Below are 17094 nucleotides of genomic sequence, written 5' to 3'. Positions count from 1 at the left end.
CTACCATAAGCAAGTACCGTGCCAACTACCATAGCAACCATTAAGCAGGCCACCTGGCACCCAAATCACCACCATAGCAACCACTTAGAAAATCATAGCAACCACTCAGACAACCACAGCATCCATTATAGCAGCAACTAGGCGAGCAACCAGGCAACCCATCAGCCACCACAGCATTTCCTGAAGCAGTCTTTTCCAAGTTGCCCATAGCCTTTCTATACCGTGTCTCCTGTGTCTCTAACAGGAAACCTGTTGTCTCAGGCGGCGGTTTGTGCGTCTGTGGTTGTCGCGTTGTTGGTCGCTTCACTGATGTTCGTCTACAAACGGAAGGCGAGACGCGACAGCGTTCAGTGTGAGTAACTTTTCTACCTTCAACCGTTAATGACTGCAACAAGGAACGAGTCAAACTTTCATCTAATCTCCTCCACAGACGTGAACACCGTCAGAGACACCACAACCCCGGAGGTGAGGACGCCTCTCTGTAACCATGGCAACCGTTTCAGGTGTCGCTCGGCGCTGACGCTGTTTTTTGTGTTTTCCAGAGCGTCACCGACGGCGACGCAGGTTTCAGACGGGAATCTGCGATCTACCAGGAGCTGGATGAGCTCGACACGGAGCAGAACCTGTACTGGTCCCTGGAGGTTGTACCGAACCGTCACCAATAACCGGCTGATCGATAACCAATAAATGACGAGCACGTTTAAAGGAAAGACTGGGTCAGAACTCTGGAGCTGGACGTGATTTTTAAATTCATCTAAATGCTCAGAAATGTTCTGGAACCTGCTGCAGGCGTTTGTCTGAGTCCAAAATATCTGGTAATGATAAAAAACAATGAAATGAAGACGACATGAGAGAGCAGAGCACAGAACGCTTCAGCTACAGGAGGATTCAGAGAAATCTGACATGAATGCACAAAACATCCTTAAATGTGCTTCAGTTGTTCACAATGAAACCAAACGTGGAGGAAAAAAAGTTTGAACAGAAGAACTGTGGTTCAGAAATGACTCTTTGATTTCATTATTTTCAGAAATAAAGATTTTAGGATGCATTGAACTAAAATAACTTTTAGGAATCCCTCTCACGCCTTCGTCTGAGTTTTCTGTCCATTAAACTGTGACACAAGTCTGAGAGTCGAACCCAAATATAATGATGTTGCCAAAAATCAGCGTCTGTCACATTTGCAGGATTTATAGAAAAGAAAATCAGAGTTTATACGATGCAGGACCATCTTAGTTCAGCAGGACTTAAAGCTCCACAGAAGGAAACGTCCAACCAGGTTTAGCTCCAACCACCTCCAAAAAGTAAAAGAGAATTCAAAACAAACCTGGAAATAAATGGTGCCGCGAGGACGCCAGAACAGAAAAACTAAAACTGTGACGTTAGAAAACAGTGAAAGCAGCAAAAACCTGTAAAATGATGAGATTTCAGTTCATTTAGAGACGCTGAAGCTGCAAATCTATAAATCACACTCTGTAGAAGAATGAATTATTATTTCTAAAGACATTTGAAGTCTTTTTTTTTTTACAGCTAACATGTAAATCAGTACTTTCCCCCCGATTATTATCAAACTTCAATCCTCAATGTAGATAACTTGAAATAGCAGCAATTAAAATATGATGTAAATAAAAAAATAAGTCATTTTTGGTCAATATTGCAAAAGAACAAATCACTGTTTGTAAAAATGTAGATTCAAGTTTTTGCCGTTTTTGAAACTTTTTAAAAGGTTAACAAAGAAATTAATTCTTTTTGACGATGATTTTAACAGATTTCAGTCCATAATGTAAATAAAACTTCTCTTTCAAATAGCAGCAAATTAAAACATAAATGAAAACTTTTTTAAATACATCCTGTAAAAATGTGGTCGAACAGAAGAACTAGTTCATGAACCGTAGAGTCGTGACGTGAGCTCCAGGTTCACCTTTAAATCACTTGGTTGTGATTTTATTGGATGTTTAGTGTCATTTAATAATAAACCTACAAAACAGCAGTCAGTCGTTTATAATCTCAGTCACGAGCTTCTACAGACTTTATAAAAGCTGCAGCGTGACAGGAAGCAGCCGACTCACCTGCTCAGGTGTTTCTCCTCCTCAGACTCCAGCTGCTTTTCTTCCTCTTCTTTATTCTTCTTTTACTTCTATTTTATTCCTTTTCCTGGCCGATACGGACTCAGATCGAACCTCCCGCCGCTCTCAGGTGCGCTTCATTAGCGTCACCTGCGCGGTGGGCGGGGCTTAGAGGGGGAACGGCAGCCGCGGGAGCTCAAAGTACATCCGGTTGATTAAAGGAGCAGAGCAGCGAGTTTTAGAGAAGCTTCATCTACAGGTGATGTTATGGTGACGTTATGAGGGATTGTTTTTCTTTTCTTTTCTTTTTCTTATTTTTATTGTTAGTGTCTAAACTTTCTGAGTAATTCTGGTGTTTATTGATCAAATTTCTTTCTGATGACTTCTTTGTTTTATTCATTTGTATAATAACGTCTGTGGGGAAAGTTGCATTATTACTGTATGTGATGCTTTTTTATTGCTTTTTAATTAATTTCCAAACAGTTTTTGTTTTATTTTGTAGCAAATGGAGTCAGACTGATGGAGGTGATCAGCGCCTGATGGGTCCTGACCTCTGATCACAAATAAAAATGTGAAAACTTTAATTAACTTTGGTCTGAATCATTAAAACAAATAGTCATAAATCATGAATCATAAATCCAGAAAGCTTAACCTGGAGGTAAACATGGACAAATAATCTAATAATAATATTTAGAAACGTCAGTGCAGCAGAAGGATGGATGACGTCTCATCTAAACCGTGAAGTTTGGTTTGAGAAACAGCAGGTGGCGACAAAATCCAGTTTGTGAACGGAAGAAGCAAAGAAACAGCATCAGGATTAAAATGAAGAGAAAACAAACAAACTGCATCTTCTGCTTCAGTTTCTGTAAAACTGTGAGTTCACTGATTAACTTTAAAAACTCTGGTGTGTCTCAGAATTATTGTTTTTATTCCCAGTTTCATTCTTTTTGAGTCATTTGAGTTATTAAAAAAATAAATGAAAATGTGTTAGAATTAGTATTTTTAATAAATAGAAAAAAATAGAAAATGTCAATTATTTTGAATTAATTTGCATCATTTATAATCTCACACTCATTTGCATTTTTTATTAATTTGTTTTTTGCAATTATAAATTATCTTTTTCTTTTCTTACTTAATTTAGATTATTTTTCTTTAATATTTCTGTGGATTTATATTTTATTAGAATTTCTATTTTATTTTTTTTTAATTAACTGAAATCTTTGTAACTTCATATTTACATTTTCTTTGTAATTAATGTTATTTTTGTTTATTTTTTAATCACATTTAAAAATATTATTTGAACTTTTAAAAAATAAATACTGTTTGTGCTTTGCATTTAAATGTAATTAAATTTATTTTCTTGTGGATTTTGAAGTGATTTGTATGTTTTATTTTCAAAAATTTTAATAAAGTAACTCACACAGAGCAGTTTATTCTCAAAACCTGTTTGTACAGTGAAAGGTTAAAATAATCTGCTTCTTTTGCATTAAAATAACACGTAAATAAACGTTTTCTTCAGTTTTCAGACTCCAAGTCTCAGTTTTTACCAGAAAATCGTAGTAATTAATAATTTTGGTTGTTTTTTAATGTCTTTAAAATGTTTTTTGTGTCTCTATAAAGAAATTTGACACAAATAGATTCTCGAGGAATTAAAAAAACAGCCAAGTCTGACGTGGAAATACTGTTTTATTGTCGGTACGAAACTTGATTTAGGAAAATCGAGTTCAGCAGAATATAAGAAACACATGAAAGAGAGAGAAGCTGGACAGAGAGGAGAAAGAACCGCCGCCGCCGCCTTCACAGCCAGAGTCTCTCTTTGCTCAGACGTCTTCTGCAGTTTCAAAAAAACGAAAAAAAAAAAAAACACACAAACGGCTGAGCGACCGTCGCACACAGTCCTGAACACGAACGCACAACGACACACGTCACTACCACCAACCGGTCGACGCCACTTCAAACACGCTGTCAGGAAACCGTCGCCAAAAACCAGACGATTGTCAAAGAAGTCTCCGGTGAAGGACAGACGGGTCGGTACCGCTCCAGGGCCTCGGCGGCGGGAGGACGGAGGCCTCGTTGGCACCGGGAGGGGTCGGTCCGGAGGCCGCTACGCAAAGGAGGCCACGCCCCCGACGACGACGTTGCATAAGGCTCGCGGCAGAAAGTTGCCGTTTTCCTGCATCGAGGAAACAGAAAGTTTCCTTTTGTTTATCTCGACCTTCTCACCTCCAAAAGAAGAATAACACCCAATCTGAAGCTGAGTTTAACTAAACCGAGCGGCGTCCTTTAAAACGTCACCGCAGGTCGACTGAAAGGTTTCTAACGGGTTTGCTTCAAGAAAAAAAGATTAAAAACTCTCTTAAAAGTGAACTTTTTCTGCTTCCTCTCCTCCTCTGTGCCAGTAAACTGATAAAAGAAGTCCTGTTGGGATTTAATCGAATCTTTTCACCGTTTTCTTTCAGTTTTTTTAGGCCGAGCGTCGAATCGAGCGTGAAGATAATCGCTGGTAGTTTCAGTAACTAACCTTAAAAACAGAGAATAAATGACAACATGGCAAAACATGGTTGGAATAAAGAAGGAAAGTCAACCGCGTTGTTCAAACGCTCCTCGTGTCTGCTTACGACTTCTGTAGAGCCGATGGAAGAGCAGTAGTTCGGGTAAATCCACTGAACTCATGTTAAAACGCTTCACGTCGTCTTCAGCGACGTTTTTTGTTGCATCTGTACTCCAGAACTTTGATTTGACTCTTTCGTTGCGTATTTGAGGTCAAATCTGCAGTTTCAGGAGTGTTAAAGTCGTATCGGATAGTGTTAATATTTGAGGTAAGCATTTGGCAGTTCTTGTTCTTGGGGATGTTTTTTTTTTTTTTTGTTCCTGAAACTCGTCACTTTACTTGAGTTTTTCCTGCTACATGTCGAGTAAAAGACGGTAAAAGTCCTGCAGATGGCGCTCCGAACACGCACGAAAATCCTCAAATCGAAGCTAAAAGCACACGGAAGGAACAAAAAGCTATCGCCAACCGACAAGACTGCTGTTCGGAGAGTCAGTACATTCGGAAAATAATTAGAAAACATCGAGAGTCTCGCTGAAGGCAGAAAAACATCCGATGCGTTCGACGAATATCGATCAGCTCGTCTTTGATTTATTTAATTCTGCAGCTGCGACGTCGAGATCAAACCGAAGGCAAGAAGAACAAAGAAAAAACAACAACAAATAAGTCAACATAAATATATAATTTCTTGTTTGCTTTGCGAGCGTTTAATGGAAGACAGGCTGCACCCTGACACAGCTGCCCAGAAAACCTCCGATTCAGAACACATTTAAAATTATGACCGTAACAGTACAAACATTTGGCCGGGACAGCAGAAACGTACAGAAAGTAAAAAAAAAAAAAAATCATCGTATGAATAAGGCCACTGAGAGAGTTGTGTCTTCCAATAACAACAAGTTGCTGTTAAGAGTTCGTGGAACAAAAATTTTTTTAAGTTTTTTTTTTTTCGTTTTTAAACACAGTACAGTGGAAAAACTCAGATCAGATCCACAGTATACAAGATTAAAACTGGTCAGTGGAGGGGCGAGAAAAGAAGAATCTGGCTTCAGGGGAGACTTTTGAGCTTTTTGATCCCACGTTAGCTTCGGGAGAAACCCGACGTTAGCTTGTGCTGCGGTCGGAGCTCACAGTGTTTGCTGCAAAACGTGGATCAGCTACGTTTTTACTGTCGATCGACTCTTGAGAGCCAACGACTCGCCTGGAAATCACGAATTGCACATTTAGGAAGCCTGAAATGTGAACGGAGCGTGTTAGCGGTGGATCTGCTACAAGAAGAAGAGCAACCCAAACAAAAAAGCCAAACTCTTTTCTCTGTGGTGGGAAAACACACACATGTAAAACCTTTCCAACAGTCGTTTAGTGAGCGTGAGCAACTTAAACAAGGTGTAGAAAAAAAAAAGGTGAGGGCTCGAATGACAGGCGCCGAAAAACAAACAAACAAAAACAACAACAACAACAACAACAACAAGACAAAATGGAGTGAAGGGGGAAAGATGTGAGTAGCATTAATTTACAAAAGCTCATCAGGAAGGCGTCCTTGGTGGCAACAACTCGTCACAGGTGGAAAAAGGCCAAGAGAAGACCCGGCCGCCGCCGCCGCCTTGATCCGGACCGGACCGGACCGCTCCACGTTTCATTTAACCCGCAGTCGAGTTTCATTTAGCAAAAAAAATTCAGCCCAGATTTAGAGCTCTAGTTGGGAATGTGTTTTTCCTTTCCTGCTTTCCGTCAGGTCTGTGAACGCATCTTACAAATGAGTATAATTGAGGCACGAAAGCGGCCGCAGCGCCGCCAAACCCAACGATCCGGGTCGGTCCGGGACGAGGCGGTGAAGAGGCAGCCGGGTCCGCAGAGGAGGTTCTTCACGTTTCGATTTGACTGATTATTAAACACATACAACCACGCGCACGCACACAGAACATCACCGTGTTTCGTTTCGTTTTGTTTTTTTTCACACTCAAAGAGTCCGTTACAAAAAACCAGATATGTTCCGGAGGGGGTGGAGTTACAGGCGGGGAGGGGGCGGGGCCTGACGGGAGCCGAGCAGGAAGAGGCAGTGGCCGAGGCTTCGTCGACAGAAGATGAGTTGTACGGCGCCGAAGGACTGAAGGAAGAGGTCCGGCGGGTCGGGAGGGAGGGGGTCGGGGAGCACAAGTCGAGGTCCGGCTCGGCGCTGGATGTGAAACCGAACCGTCTCGGCCTGAGGAAGGATTTGGAGGTGGGTTTTTGAAGACCGGGGGCATTGAAAAGAAAAGTTGCTTGCAGTCTTGAATATTAAAACTCCTCCTGCTCCTCGGCATCCGGTATCACGAAGCCCTCCTGAACAGAACCAGACAGAAACGAGACGTGAGGCGGCGCCACAGATGTACAGCTACAGGTGGTCGGTTAGCGGGTCGATGTCTGGCGCTGTCCTGACTATCTGTATGTCTACCAGCTGATTACTGATAAATGCTCGAGGTGTGATGCAGCCTCGTCTCTCTGGTCTCACAAACAAACAAACCAACCCTGAGCTGAGCGGTTCAGTTCGTTACCTGATGCCTGGAGCTCAGAGTCTGAAGGCTACAGAGTCTGTTTGTGCTAAAAAGCAAATAAAATGTTATTTGAATGGATTTTAAAAAAACATTATGTGGCATTAAAATAACAGCATTTCAAGCAGACCTCCAGTTTGTCCTTCAGATGTAATCGTATCGGTTCATACGTCAGATTTCAACGTCTTCTTTGAAAAAAAAAAGTCTAAAATTATTATTTATATATTTTATATTTATTTTTATTTATTTATATTTTCCAATTTTTGTTTTAGAATTTTAATTTATTTATTATCACATTTTATCTTCTCAGACTTATATATATATATATATATGCAAGAATCGGGGGAAACGCCACAAGGGATGTCAATGGTTAAGTGTACATCCAAAAATTAATGTTAATATTTTAATCAAACTGTTCACAGGAAGGCAGAAGGCCGTGCATGTCAGTCAATCTATCATAGACCAGCTGCAGTACCTGGTTGTTCCACCAGGTGGAGCCTCCTACTGTTTAACGCAGTAGGCCAGCTGCAGTACCTGGTTGTTCCACCAGGTGGAGCCTCCTACTGTTTAATCCTGTAGAGACCAGAGGAGGCGTCACTCAGACGACGGCTCATGTTTTCTGTTTATAAAGTGTTTTGAAAGGCGCGACACAAGCACCGTTATTATGAATATTGTGGATGTTGTCGGTGAAAAGCAGTTTTTTAGCTGTTTTATGTAAAATTCAGTCAGCTGGTGTTGTCTTTACCTTCTATATGACTCAACATGTCATTTATTTCTCTTTATATTGTGTACATAGTGTTTAGATCTGGCCTCCTTATAGTCTGGTTTTCTAGGTTTCTTTCTGTGACGTTTCAAGCTTCCCCCTGTCAGACTAATCAGGATATTTTATTCTATTCTATCTAATTTAAAGTCGTTACTGATGGACCTGCGTCGGGTCACTTTCACAGGTGATCACTAAAAAAACCCAGCTTGGTTCTTCTCTGTAGAACCTACAGGAGAGGCCCAGTTGCTTTGTTACTGCCTGATGGCTGAGCTCCTGGCTGCCGGTGGAGCCAACCAGCGCCGGTCCAGACGGGCAGCGCCAGCGGAGCCCTTCGGCCTCACAGAGCAGGCTGCATGCCATTCCTCGGCAGGAATGTGCAATGGCATCAGCAGTTGTTAACAGACAAACAAATGGGCTTTGGCTCGGTGCTGGACCAGGGGAGGAGGGTTTACAGGAACCCGCTGCTCATGTTCAACAGTAAACTACATCTTCACAACCAGCTCCACCTGCTCAGAGCGTTTCCTATCAGGTGGTAAATAAACTACATGAAGCTCATGTTGTGTCTTAAAAACAACCAGGAACCAGAAACTCACGTCTGTGGCGTAGAGGATGTCTACGATCCTCTGCACTGTCGGGTCGCCTTCGCCTTCCTTCTCCTGGCAGATCATCTCGATGTTCCGCAGCTTACCAAAATAAAAGTCTCTCTCCTTCTCCATGTCCCGGATGGTGGATTTCAGCATCTCCATCTGTGGGTGGAGAAAAAAGGCGACGTCAGGTTGTGGTTCTGGTCCAACAGGCTTTTAAATTCATGTGTCTCTGATTCTGTTCAGGGTTTATTTAGTCGTTATTTGGGTCAAGACAACAAGTTCTGTAAAATATATGGCCAGAAGTTTGAGCATTCTGTGATTTTTTTTTTGTATTTTCACCTTTGAAACCCAGTTTAAGGATTCAATAACTCCAGAATTTAAACTCCCACAGCCGTGACATTTGGTGCAAACACAGATAAAACAGTTTCCAGCAGATTCTGATGATCAAAAAGCTCCAACGGAGGACGGATTTGTGATTATTGGGCCTTGAAAATGGAATCGAGGTTGGTACTGGGGTCCAGGAAAGTTCCTGTCAGTGTAAACTATGTTTTCAAATGCATCTATGTTTTCCTACTAATTAAAAAAATGCCAAAAATCAGCATCATACAGTTAACCAGCTTCTGTAGAAGACGTCTGACACAACAAGAAGCCATGAGTGGCAGTGTTTACAGGAGACGAGTGTGAAAACCTGATGTTTAACTACTTACAGATTAAAAACATAAGAACTAAAACATCTGCTGCACATAAAGGCAGCATTGGTACAACTTCAGGCCGTTGGAGAAATGTTCTGCATGTTGATACCAGTTTTCTTTTTTCAATTTTTGGAAACTAAATAAGCTGAGAAATGTAGAAAATCAAGTCTTTGGTGGATAATTCACCAACGTCTGAGGCCTCTGACATCAGCAGACTGATGTGGGGTTAACATGGTCGGACAAGGTTCCACTTTTCTGCTCTTCTTGTGTGCAAAAAAGAAAACGTGGACTCTTAGTAGAACTACAAACCCTGATGTGCAGAGTTATACTGAGAGGAACTGTCTGGGGTCCCAATACAACCCTCATCTGTTACAATTCTCCACTTTTTTCCCATTTTCAAGGGTCTAAAATTACAGTTTTGGCCCCTGCTGGAGCCATTTAATTACTTGGATCTGCTGGGAACTACTTTGTCTGTGTCCGACTTAAAGTTCAAAGCTGTACGAGTTGTGTTGTCAGAAATACTGAACATTTGAAATGGCTTTCGTGAAACTACAACAACAAAGTGCTGATTTGTTTGCCTGCTGTGAGACCGACCGACCCTTCCCCCCTTCAGAGACGTGATCAGTGCTTCATGAAGCCAACAGATCTTGTTTTTTCTGACCTCATTCAGGATCTCCGCCCTCTCCTCGTCGCCTCCTCCCATCCCCGGCTTCCTCGCGCTGGTGGGAGCCAGCTTGGGCGCTACCTTGGCGACCGGTGGCCTCTGAGCGGCTGTGGAGACACGAGACAGAAGGTCAGCACCGGCCCGGTTCACAACTCACCACCACCACCACCACCACCGGCCCACCGCTCCGACCCGCCCCGCTGACCTTGAGTGAGGGGCTTCCTGGGGGTCTTGCCCAGAGCCGACGTGGCGGGGTTGGGCATGGGCATGGCGTCCTGGCCCTGTCGCGCCTCCACCGGGTCGTACTCCGTCCCGTCGTAGTTGGCGTCAAAGAATTTCTTGAACCACTGGACGAATTCAAAGTTGTCCTGGAACTTGCCCTTCACCAGTTTGTCTACTGGAATGATCTGGAGGCAGCAGAGGGAAGAGGGTTAGCGCTAGGCTAGCTGTGCGTTAGCTTCTATCTGTTAATGTACGATCTGTTTCAGACTTTATTCATGAGTGTGTGAAGCTATGACTGATTTTAACGTACGTGTGTCTCTTCAACCACCTTACAAGAGGACGATACACAATTTGGTCATTCATGCTGTACAATGACAACAAAGGCAACCTGTTGAGTCTCCATCTGTTTCGTCTTTACTCGGTCACCGGGGGATTTGGACAAATACATCAGCTGCTGGCTGAGTTCATCGCAATTTGTGTCGTTTAGCGGTCTGCAACACGACTGATGGAGCGACCGCTACGATGCCTTTAGAGGCTGTTCACCGACAGATCGGTGCTAAAACACAACATCCGTTCAGAAATCACACTCGACAACTAGACCAAAGGTTGTACGAGCTGTTGTTTCATCCTCCACCCGATACCCTCAGACTCCTTTAGCGCTGGAGGTCCACTGGTTGGTCGATACGCTTTCGCCTGCTTTACTTTCATTAAGCAAAACAGCGCTACAGCCACAGGGTTTCCTGGACTCATCCATTATTTTCCATGACACCAGACAGAAATAGAACTAGTTTTTAAACCTCAAAAACAATATTTATTCAAGTTTTTATGCTCTTCTTGAACTGCAGCTGTAGCATCCATAACAATAATAATAATAATAATAATAATAATAATAATACCTAGAGAGTACTTTTCAAGACACTCAAAGACACTTTACAAAGTAGGTAAGGACACAGAAAAATCTAATGAAACATAACTGAGAGAGGAGCATAAAGAAAGTCGTCTAGTTGCTCTCATCATGCCTGACTCTCATTGGTTGGACAATCAGCAACATCCATCCAGGATTAATCCATTATTTCCAGAACAGACCAACTCTGAACACCCCCACGTTGTCCTATCTTTGAACCGGCCCGACCCGATGGAGACTCAGTTGATGTTTCTTGAAGGTTTACTCTGAGTCGGCCACAAAACAACCGACAGCGTGTCAACGAAGTCGTCTGTGTGGCTGCAAGATGTTTAAAGTTTGACTATCGCAGCTCAACAACCAACATGTGGATCATCTGAAAGCAGCAGCTGACTTATCTGTGCTATATTCTGTCACATAAATATGTGCAGCGGCTTTAATCTCTTGTGATTCGATGTGGCGCAAACACAGAAATCTGAGCGTTTAGTTCACCTGCAGGTGTTTTGAAGCAATTCTTCGGTTGACTACATCCCAAAGCAACAAAAGGTGAGTTCTTTTTAAGAGTCATGAACTATAAAAACAGAAATATCAATAGAAAAAGAAAAGCGAGCAGCTCAGGTAAAGATGTGCAGGTGACAGACGGACATCGCAGCTCATCTGTTAAACCAACAACCCCAGACAGTCTGATCAGAGCTGCCTGATGAAGCATCAGCTCTCTGCCTGTTATGGGCCACAGCCAGAGGAGCAGCTTCCAGACGGTAAACTCAGCCGACCGCCTGCCCTCTGATGTCAGATTCCTCTGCGCCGCCTGTAATTTGGAGCCGGCGTGTAGGTGCACATCACTACTCACTTTGTCCACTCCCATCTTTTTGAAGGCGACCTGCAGGAGCTTGAAGTTGTGGATGTACTCGTGCTCCAGCTTGGCACCGAATTTGACTTTCTTCAGAGGCACAGAGTTGGGGAACAGCATGTCCATGAACTGGCAGTAGGCAGCACCTGGACACAGAACAGACGGCGAGGACGTTTACCACAGGGAGTGAATGTTAAAGAGCAGCAGCAGAAGAAGAAACGTTGGTCCATGTTCATGAGAGAGGAATGAAAGAAGAGCTCGTAGTGTAAATAAAAACAGTCACAGGTTCAACTTTCTGATGGTCCATGAACATATGGAGGGAAAAAAAACTTTATTCTACACATCCACAAACCAGATTCTATTTTAACAAAAACAGATAAATTCTGTGTTTCTGTATGCAAGCTACAACTGACTGAGTTATGATTAAGATTCAGAGAGTTTTCAGGTTGAACTGCAGCCAGAGTTTCCTCAGAGAGATGGAGAGGAACGTCCAACCTACTGGGTCAATGAATACATGCAGCATGGATCAGAACCAGAGGACAGAAGAGCCAGTTGGTGGAGATAGATCTAGCTGAAGGTGGAACATCTTTCTACTGATGATGGTGGAACATCTTTCAGAGCATCTACCATCCTTTTCGTGGCTTTCTTTCGTACCAGTGACTGACAGCGATCACAACACTTTAATAACTCCATATCTAAACCACGCCACTCGTCTGGTAATCGGAGCTACATTAAACACAGCACAGAGCACTGAAGGCTAACGCTGAACGCTAACAGTTTTGCTTTTGTTTAGCTCCCGTACGATTGTTTTGTTCACGTCTGATGTTTGAGAAAACAGTGAAGAGACGCTGACTTCCTGCAGCGTTACTCAGCAGCTCATCCTGGGTGCAGGTCGTCATTGCAGATGGTGCTTCTCTACCCCCCCGAATGCAAAGTCATCTTTTTGTTACACGGCTACAAATGGGAAACCAGTTGACTCATGTATCCGTCCACAGGGGATTAAAGCACATTGTCCCGGCGTTCGCTGCCCAGACACGCCTTTTAATTACACACTTCAAAGCCCGGGGTTTAGATATGAACACGGCACACTGACAACACATGCATGCACAGGCAGCCAATGTTCACGTTTATTAGGTTCAGAAAGTTAATGTTTCTGTCCATCATCTATTTAACAAACACAGTGTTAACGGTGCTGATCTACCGACACATGAACTGAATCAGGACCGTTTATTATAAAAGAATCACACTTGACACGACAGTAAACACAAGAACGTTTGATTCTGTTGAAAACCAAATCTGTGTCAACGGTTTAAAACTTTTTAAGCCGCTAATCTTCCACAAATTCCCCCATGAACGCATTTAAAAGAAGGAAAGCCTGAAACATGCTTCACATCCGGGCCGTCCGATCCATATCATGAATTATTGATTGTTTTGATGTTTTCTTTCCAACAGAAAACGTTTAATCTGAATTTACTTCATAGTGACTTCATAGACAACCAAACTGTTCACTCTTCACCTTGTATATAAACTTTTTTTTGCACAATTCGACAATTTAATCTATTTTGCTTATATCGATAGCGATCTATTTTTATCCTTTATTCTTGTTTTGGTGTGGAACTGGTGCGTTTTACTGTGTATGATGCCGTTTGTGACAAATAAAGGTCTTGAACCATTTCTGCCCATTAGACGAGGTATTTTAATCTTAACCCGACAATAAAAAACACTAATTAATTTACAGACATAAACAAACAAGGGTAAAGGACGGATCTCGTCTTTGGACACATGAAACAAACAAACCGAGGAAGTGACCCAGTGGTGACCCAGTGGTGACCCGGTGGTGACCCGGTGAAGCTGGTTCTGGTTCCTCGTCGCTGACATTCACCCCAAACTTTGGATTTTGCTTCCACGGCGGTTTGCGACTGACGGTCCTGCTGATACCTCTCCCTGTCGTTTCCCGCCCAGACCTCCCTCGTATGATCAACACCTGAGTTTTCGTGTCATTGTCATCATTTTGAGCATCTTGCTGCTCCTCCACATCAGCAAACTCTCACTCTGGTGTAGAATATCACCCTCGCTCAAACCCCTCTGTTCCTCCAACACGACGACGTGAACAGGCCCGTCACAGCGGTTACATAATGAGCAGATCTGCAGTCGTTTTTCATCCGTCCTTATGAAAACAGCTCAGCGGAACCGACAGAAACGTCTTGTTTCAGTCACCGTTGGCCTCCCCCGTTCCTCCGCTGTGGTTCGAGGGCACCAACTGTTTATCTTGAGGCGCTCCACTTGTAGAAGTCGACGAACTGCATTTCAGCAAACACTGACTGACATCATCGTCATAAACTCAGCTGCTGTGGGAACATTTTGCTTTTTAAAGGGGGGCGATTTGTCGGATTTGCAGGAACAAGGCGGCATTCAAAGCTGCCAGTTCAACCATTAAATCCACATTTACAGTTATCTGTGTGACATTAAAGCTTCCTGAAGGTGACGGCCCTGCCCCCGGACTGATTGATGAGGTGTGAAATCTGTCCATTAATGAGCTGGAGAGTGACACACACACACACAATCCTTACCTGAACACAACATTTCTATCTTGGTGAGGTTCATCTGTAGAGACTCGTTGATCCACACCAGCATGTCATGACGACTCAAGTTGTCGCTGGTCACTGAGGTCGAGTAGACGTTCACAGCCATCGTCGGTCTGATGAAGAGACCAAAGGAGAAGGTTCACAGCTTTGTTAGGACGTCAAAACAAAGGCAGAAAAAAGTGTGAAACGGAGAGAAACTTTAATGCAATGACAGAGTTTAAATACACCAGCACATCAGGTTGTATCATCGCTGCTCTGTCAGCGTTATGAGGCACTTTATTTTTTTACCTTTAAATTGACCAATTCAGAAATTATTTGACAGGAATATTCTCACATGAACAAGCTCTGGATCACTGAATTTGTATTTTGTGGCAACGGTGGAGCTGTAAAGTCATCTCTCCATCTAATCATCTAGAAAATGACTTGCTGCTTCTGTAAAACTTCACAAAACTGTAGATAAAAGTGTTTATTCTAACTTTCCATCATCTCCTAATTCCTTTTACAGCCCAACCAACAGTTTACGCCCTAAACTTTCACTTCAATGTCACAGAAGTCAAAGAAAGCAGGTAATTATGTGCATTTGAAAAGCTTAAATGGGTTGAAATGAATTTAAGCGATAAACGGATTATTAAAATGATTGCAGAATAAAATGCTGCTGATTGTTTATTTGGTTAATTAATCAGAACACTGGTGGTAACACACTAAAACCAAACACAGGGTCTTCAGATTTATTCTAATATGATCACATGAAACATGGAGGAGACCTGTGTGTACCAATGGTTTTGGCGTCCAAGTTAACATTTCATTTTGTGTTTGCTTGCACTTAGTAATCCAACGGCCCGTCTCTGGCTCTGTGCAGGACAAAATCAATCATCGATCATTATGTGTAATGCGGTCATTACAGATGTAATGGTAGTCTCCGTTTACAACAGAAACCATCATCATCCACAGCGGCTCAGGTCAGACCGGGACAGTTATTTCCTCAGCAGCTGAGAGTAATCGCTGGAGGCTGTATAGGAGGGAGTCCACAACCGGACAACAAAATGTGATTCCAGCAGATGATTCCACATCTGAATGGTGGATAACAAACATTTAGTCACGGATCAGTGAAGCTGGTCAATCATATGAGCAGGCTTCACGTCAGGAGATGTTCACTGCAGACTCTGGTGTTGTGTTAGAGTATAAAAGGTTTGCCGTTTCCACTGTTTAAACACATTTAATGATGAACTAATGGCTTCAATTTGACTCTGTTTCTATTTACTATCAATTTAATAGAGCAGAGACAACTGTCAGTCAATTCTTTTGTCTTTTTTAATGTAAAGTCAAGACATCGTGAGCTCCCAGCTTCCAAAATGTTAAGATTTTAAGGTTTTTCCTGTTTTATATTTGGTAAAGCTAATATATCTGGACAAAATGTGCAAGTTGATGACTTCAGATTTATTTACAACAGACTAAGATGAGCTTTGATCACTATTCTCTAGAGCTCATAGGCTAAAATATTTAACAGAAAAGGGATCAGCTGATGACTAATCATTCAAATAACCGTTATTTACAGGTATATTAGTTAACAGCAGTCAGGCTGTGTGTCTAAGTCCTTAAAATGAGGTTAAAACCGTGTTTCCCGCAGCGCCCTCCTCCCCGTGCCGGGGTCGGCGCTCGGCTCCGGGATGCGGAGACAGCGGGCTGGGCTCGGGGTGGGAAGGTCGGGGCGAGGCTGGATGGGGGTCTGGATGAGGTCGGGTTCGGGCTAAAGTCTGGAGATACTCGCTGATAGAAAGTGAGAGCTAGCCAAACGCAACAGGGCCCCGTTCACAAACTTGGAAGCTAACGTTAGCCGGGGTTAGCTCGGCAGTAAGCAGCTTAGCATTCTGAAAGGTAGCTTAGCTGTGCGGCTATTAAACACACTGGATGAGCCGTTAACTAGCAGCCGACTACATGGCATCTGGTTAAATTGGCAGCCAATTCACTTGCTCAGGCTACTAATCTGTAGCTAATGCTAGCTAGGTTTCTGTCACCGGCTAAATGCGACAGCCGGCTAATCTGAGGCAGTTTATCTCGCCGACATTAAGACGGTTTCCCCGCCCTGAACTCACCAAGCACCACCTCGTTAGCCTAGTTAGCTTGCCGCCGCCAAAGAGAGCAGCTTTCAGAAGCAATGGCCCGAAATCTCCCGCGGCTTCGAGAGAGAGAAGTGCGCTAGCGACAGTCGGAGCCTCGCCCGAGTTGTCTGGTTAACTCCGGGAACAAACGATCACATCCCCGGTTCGGTTCCTGCTAGCCACAAGCTAACACCAGAGCTAACAGAGCTTAGCCGCCGTTTCACATGCCGGCAAATAAATGATCCGCCCCGGCGGCGGCGTTAAACCCACCTGGAGTCGGTTCACAGTTGTAGGACACGGTGATTTTAGTTTTCTCGGCTGTCACCCGGCGTCATAAAAAGCCAAATCTGTGTTTGTGTCGACGTTGTTTCCACTTCTGCTTTTTCTTCTCCGCTTCTTGGCAGTTCACGCTCACTCTACCGGCAGCGAAGGACCGAGGCCGTGACGTCAGGACGCAGCGGCTAACGCCTAAACGTAATGACGTCAGCGCGTAGCTTCCTGCTAAATCACAACACTGGAGAGGGTCCACTTCAAATATCACAGACTTCAACCTGCAGGTCTGGGAATTGAAAGATCTGCAAAAACACTGAAG

At 43.3% G+C, this 17094-nt stretch overlaps 1 protein-coding gene and 1 long non-coding RNA gene across 2 annotated transcripts; one reads left to right on the top strand and one right to left on the bottom strand.

Annotated features, from left to right (window-relative positions):
• Positions 1–262: 262 nt before the first annotated feature.
• On the top strand, positions 263–1372 carry LOC103361528 (uncharacterized). Its single transcript, XR_520411.1, has 3 exons — positions 263–352; positions 431–465; positions 543–1372. It is a non-coding gene; the product is annotated as an uncharacterized LOC103361528 (long non-coding RNA).
• A 2359-nt stretch (positions 1373–3731) lies between these two features.
• On the bottom strand, positions 3732–16941 carry LOC103361527 (microtubule-associated protein RP/EB family member 1). The gene is made up of 7 exons (XM_008287630.1): positions 16773–16941; positions 14389–14516; positions 11819–11964; positions 10051–10252; positions 9843–9952; positions 8496–8648; positions 3732–6930 (listed from the first exon to the last, which is right to left on the bottom strand). The coding sequence occupies exons 2-7, from the start codon at positions 14507–14509 to the stop codon at positions 6886–6888; spliced, it is 777 nt and encodes a 258-aa protein (XP_008285852.1). The 5' UTR covers positions 14510–14516; positions 16773–16941; the 3' UTR covers positions 3732–6885.
• Positions 16942–17094: the final 153 nt, after the last annotated feature.

The sequence above is a fragment of the Stegastes partitus genome, unplaced genomic scaffold, assembly GCF_000690725.1.
Source record: "Stegastes partitus isolate 25-593 unplaced genomic scaffold, Stegastes_partitus-1.0.2 Scaffold510, whole genome shotgun sequence".
Lineage (NCBI taxonomy): Eukaryota > Metazoa > Chordata > Actinopteri > Pomacentridae > Stegastes > Stegastes partitus.
Note: the sequence above shows the minus strand (reverse complement) of the source record. Positions and strands in the feature narration are given on the sequence as shown.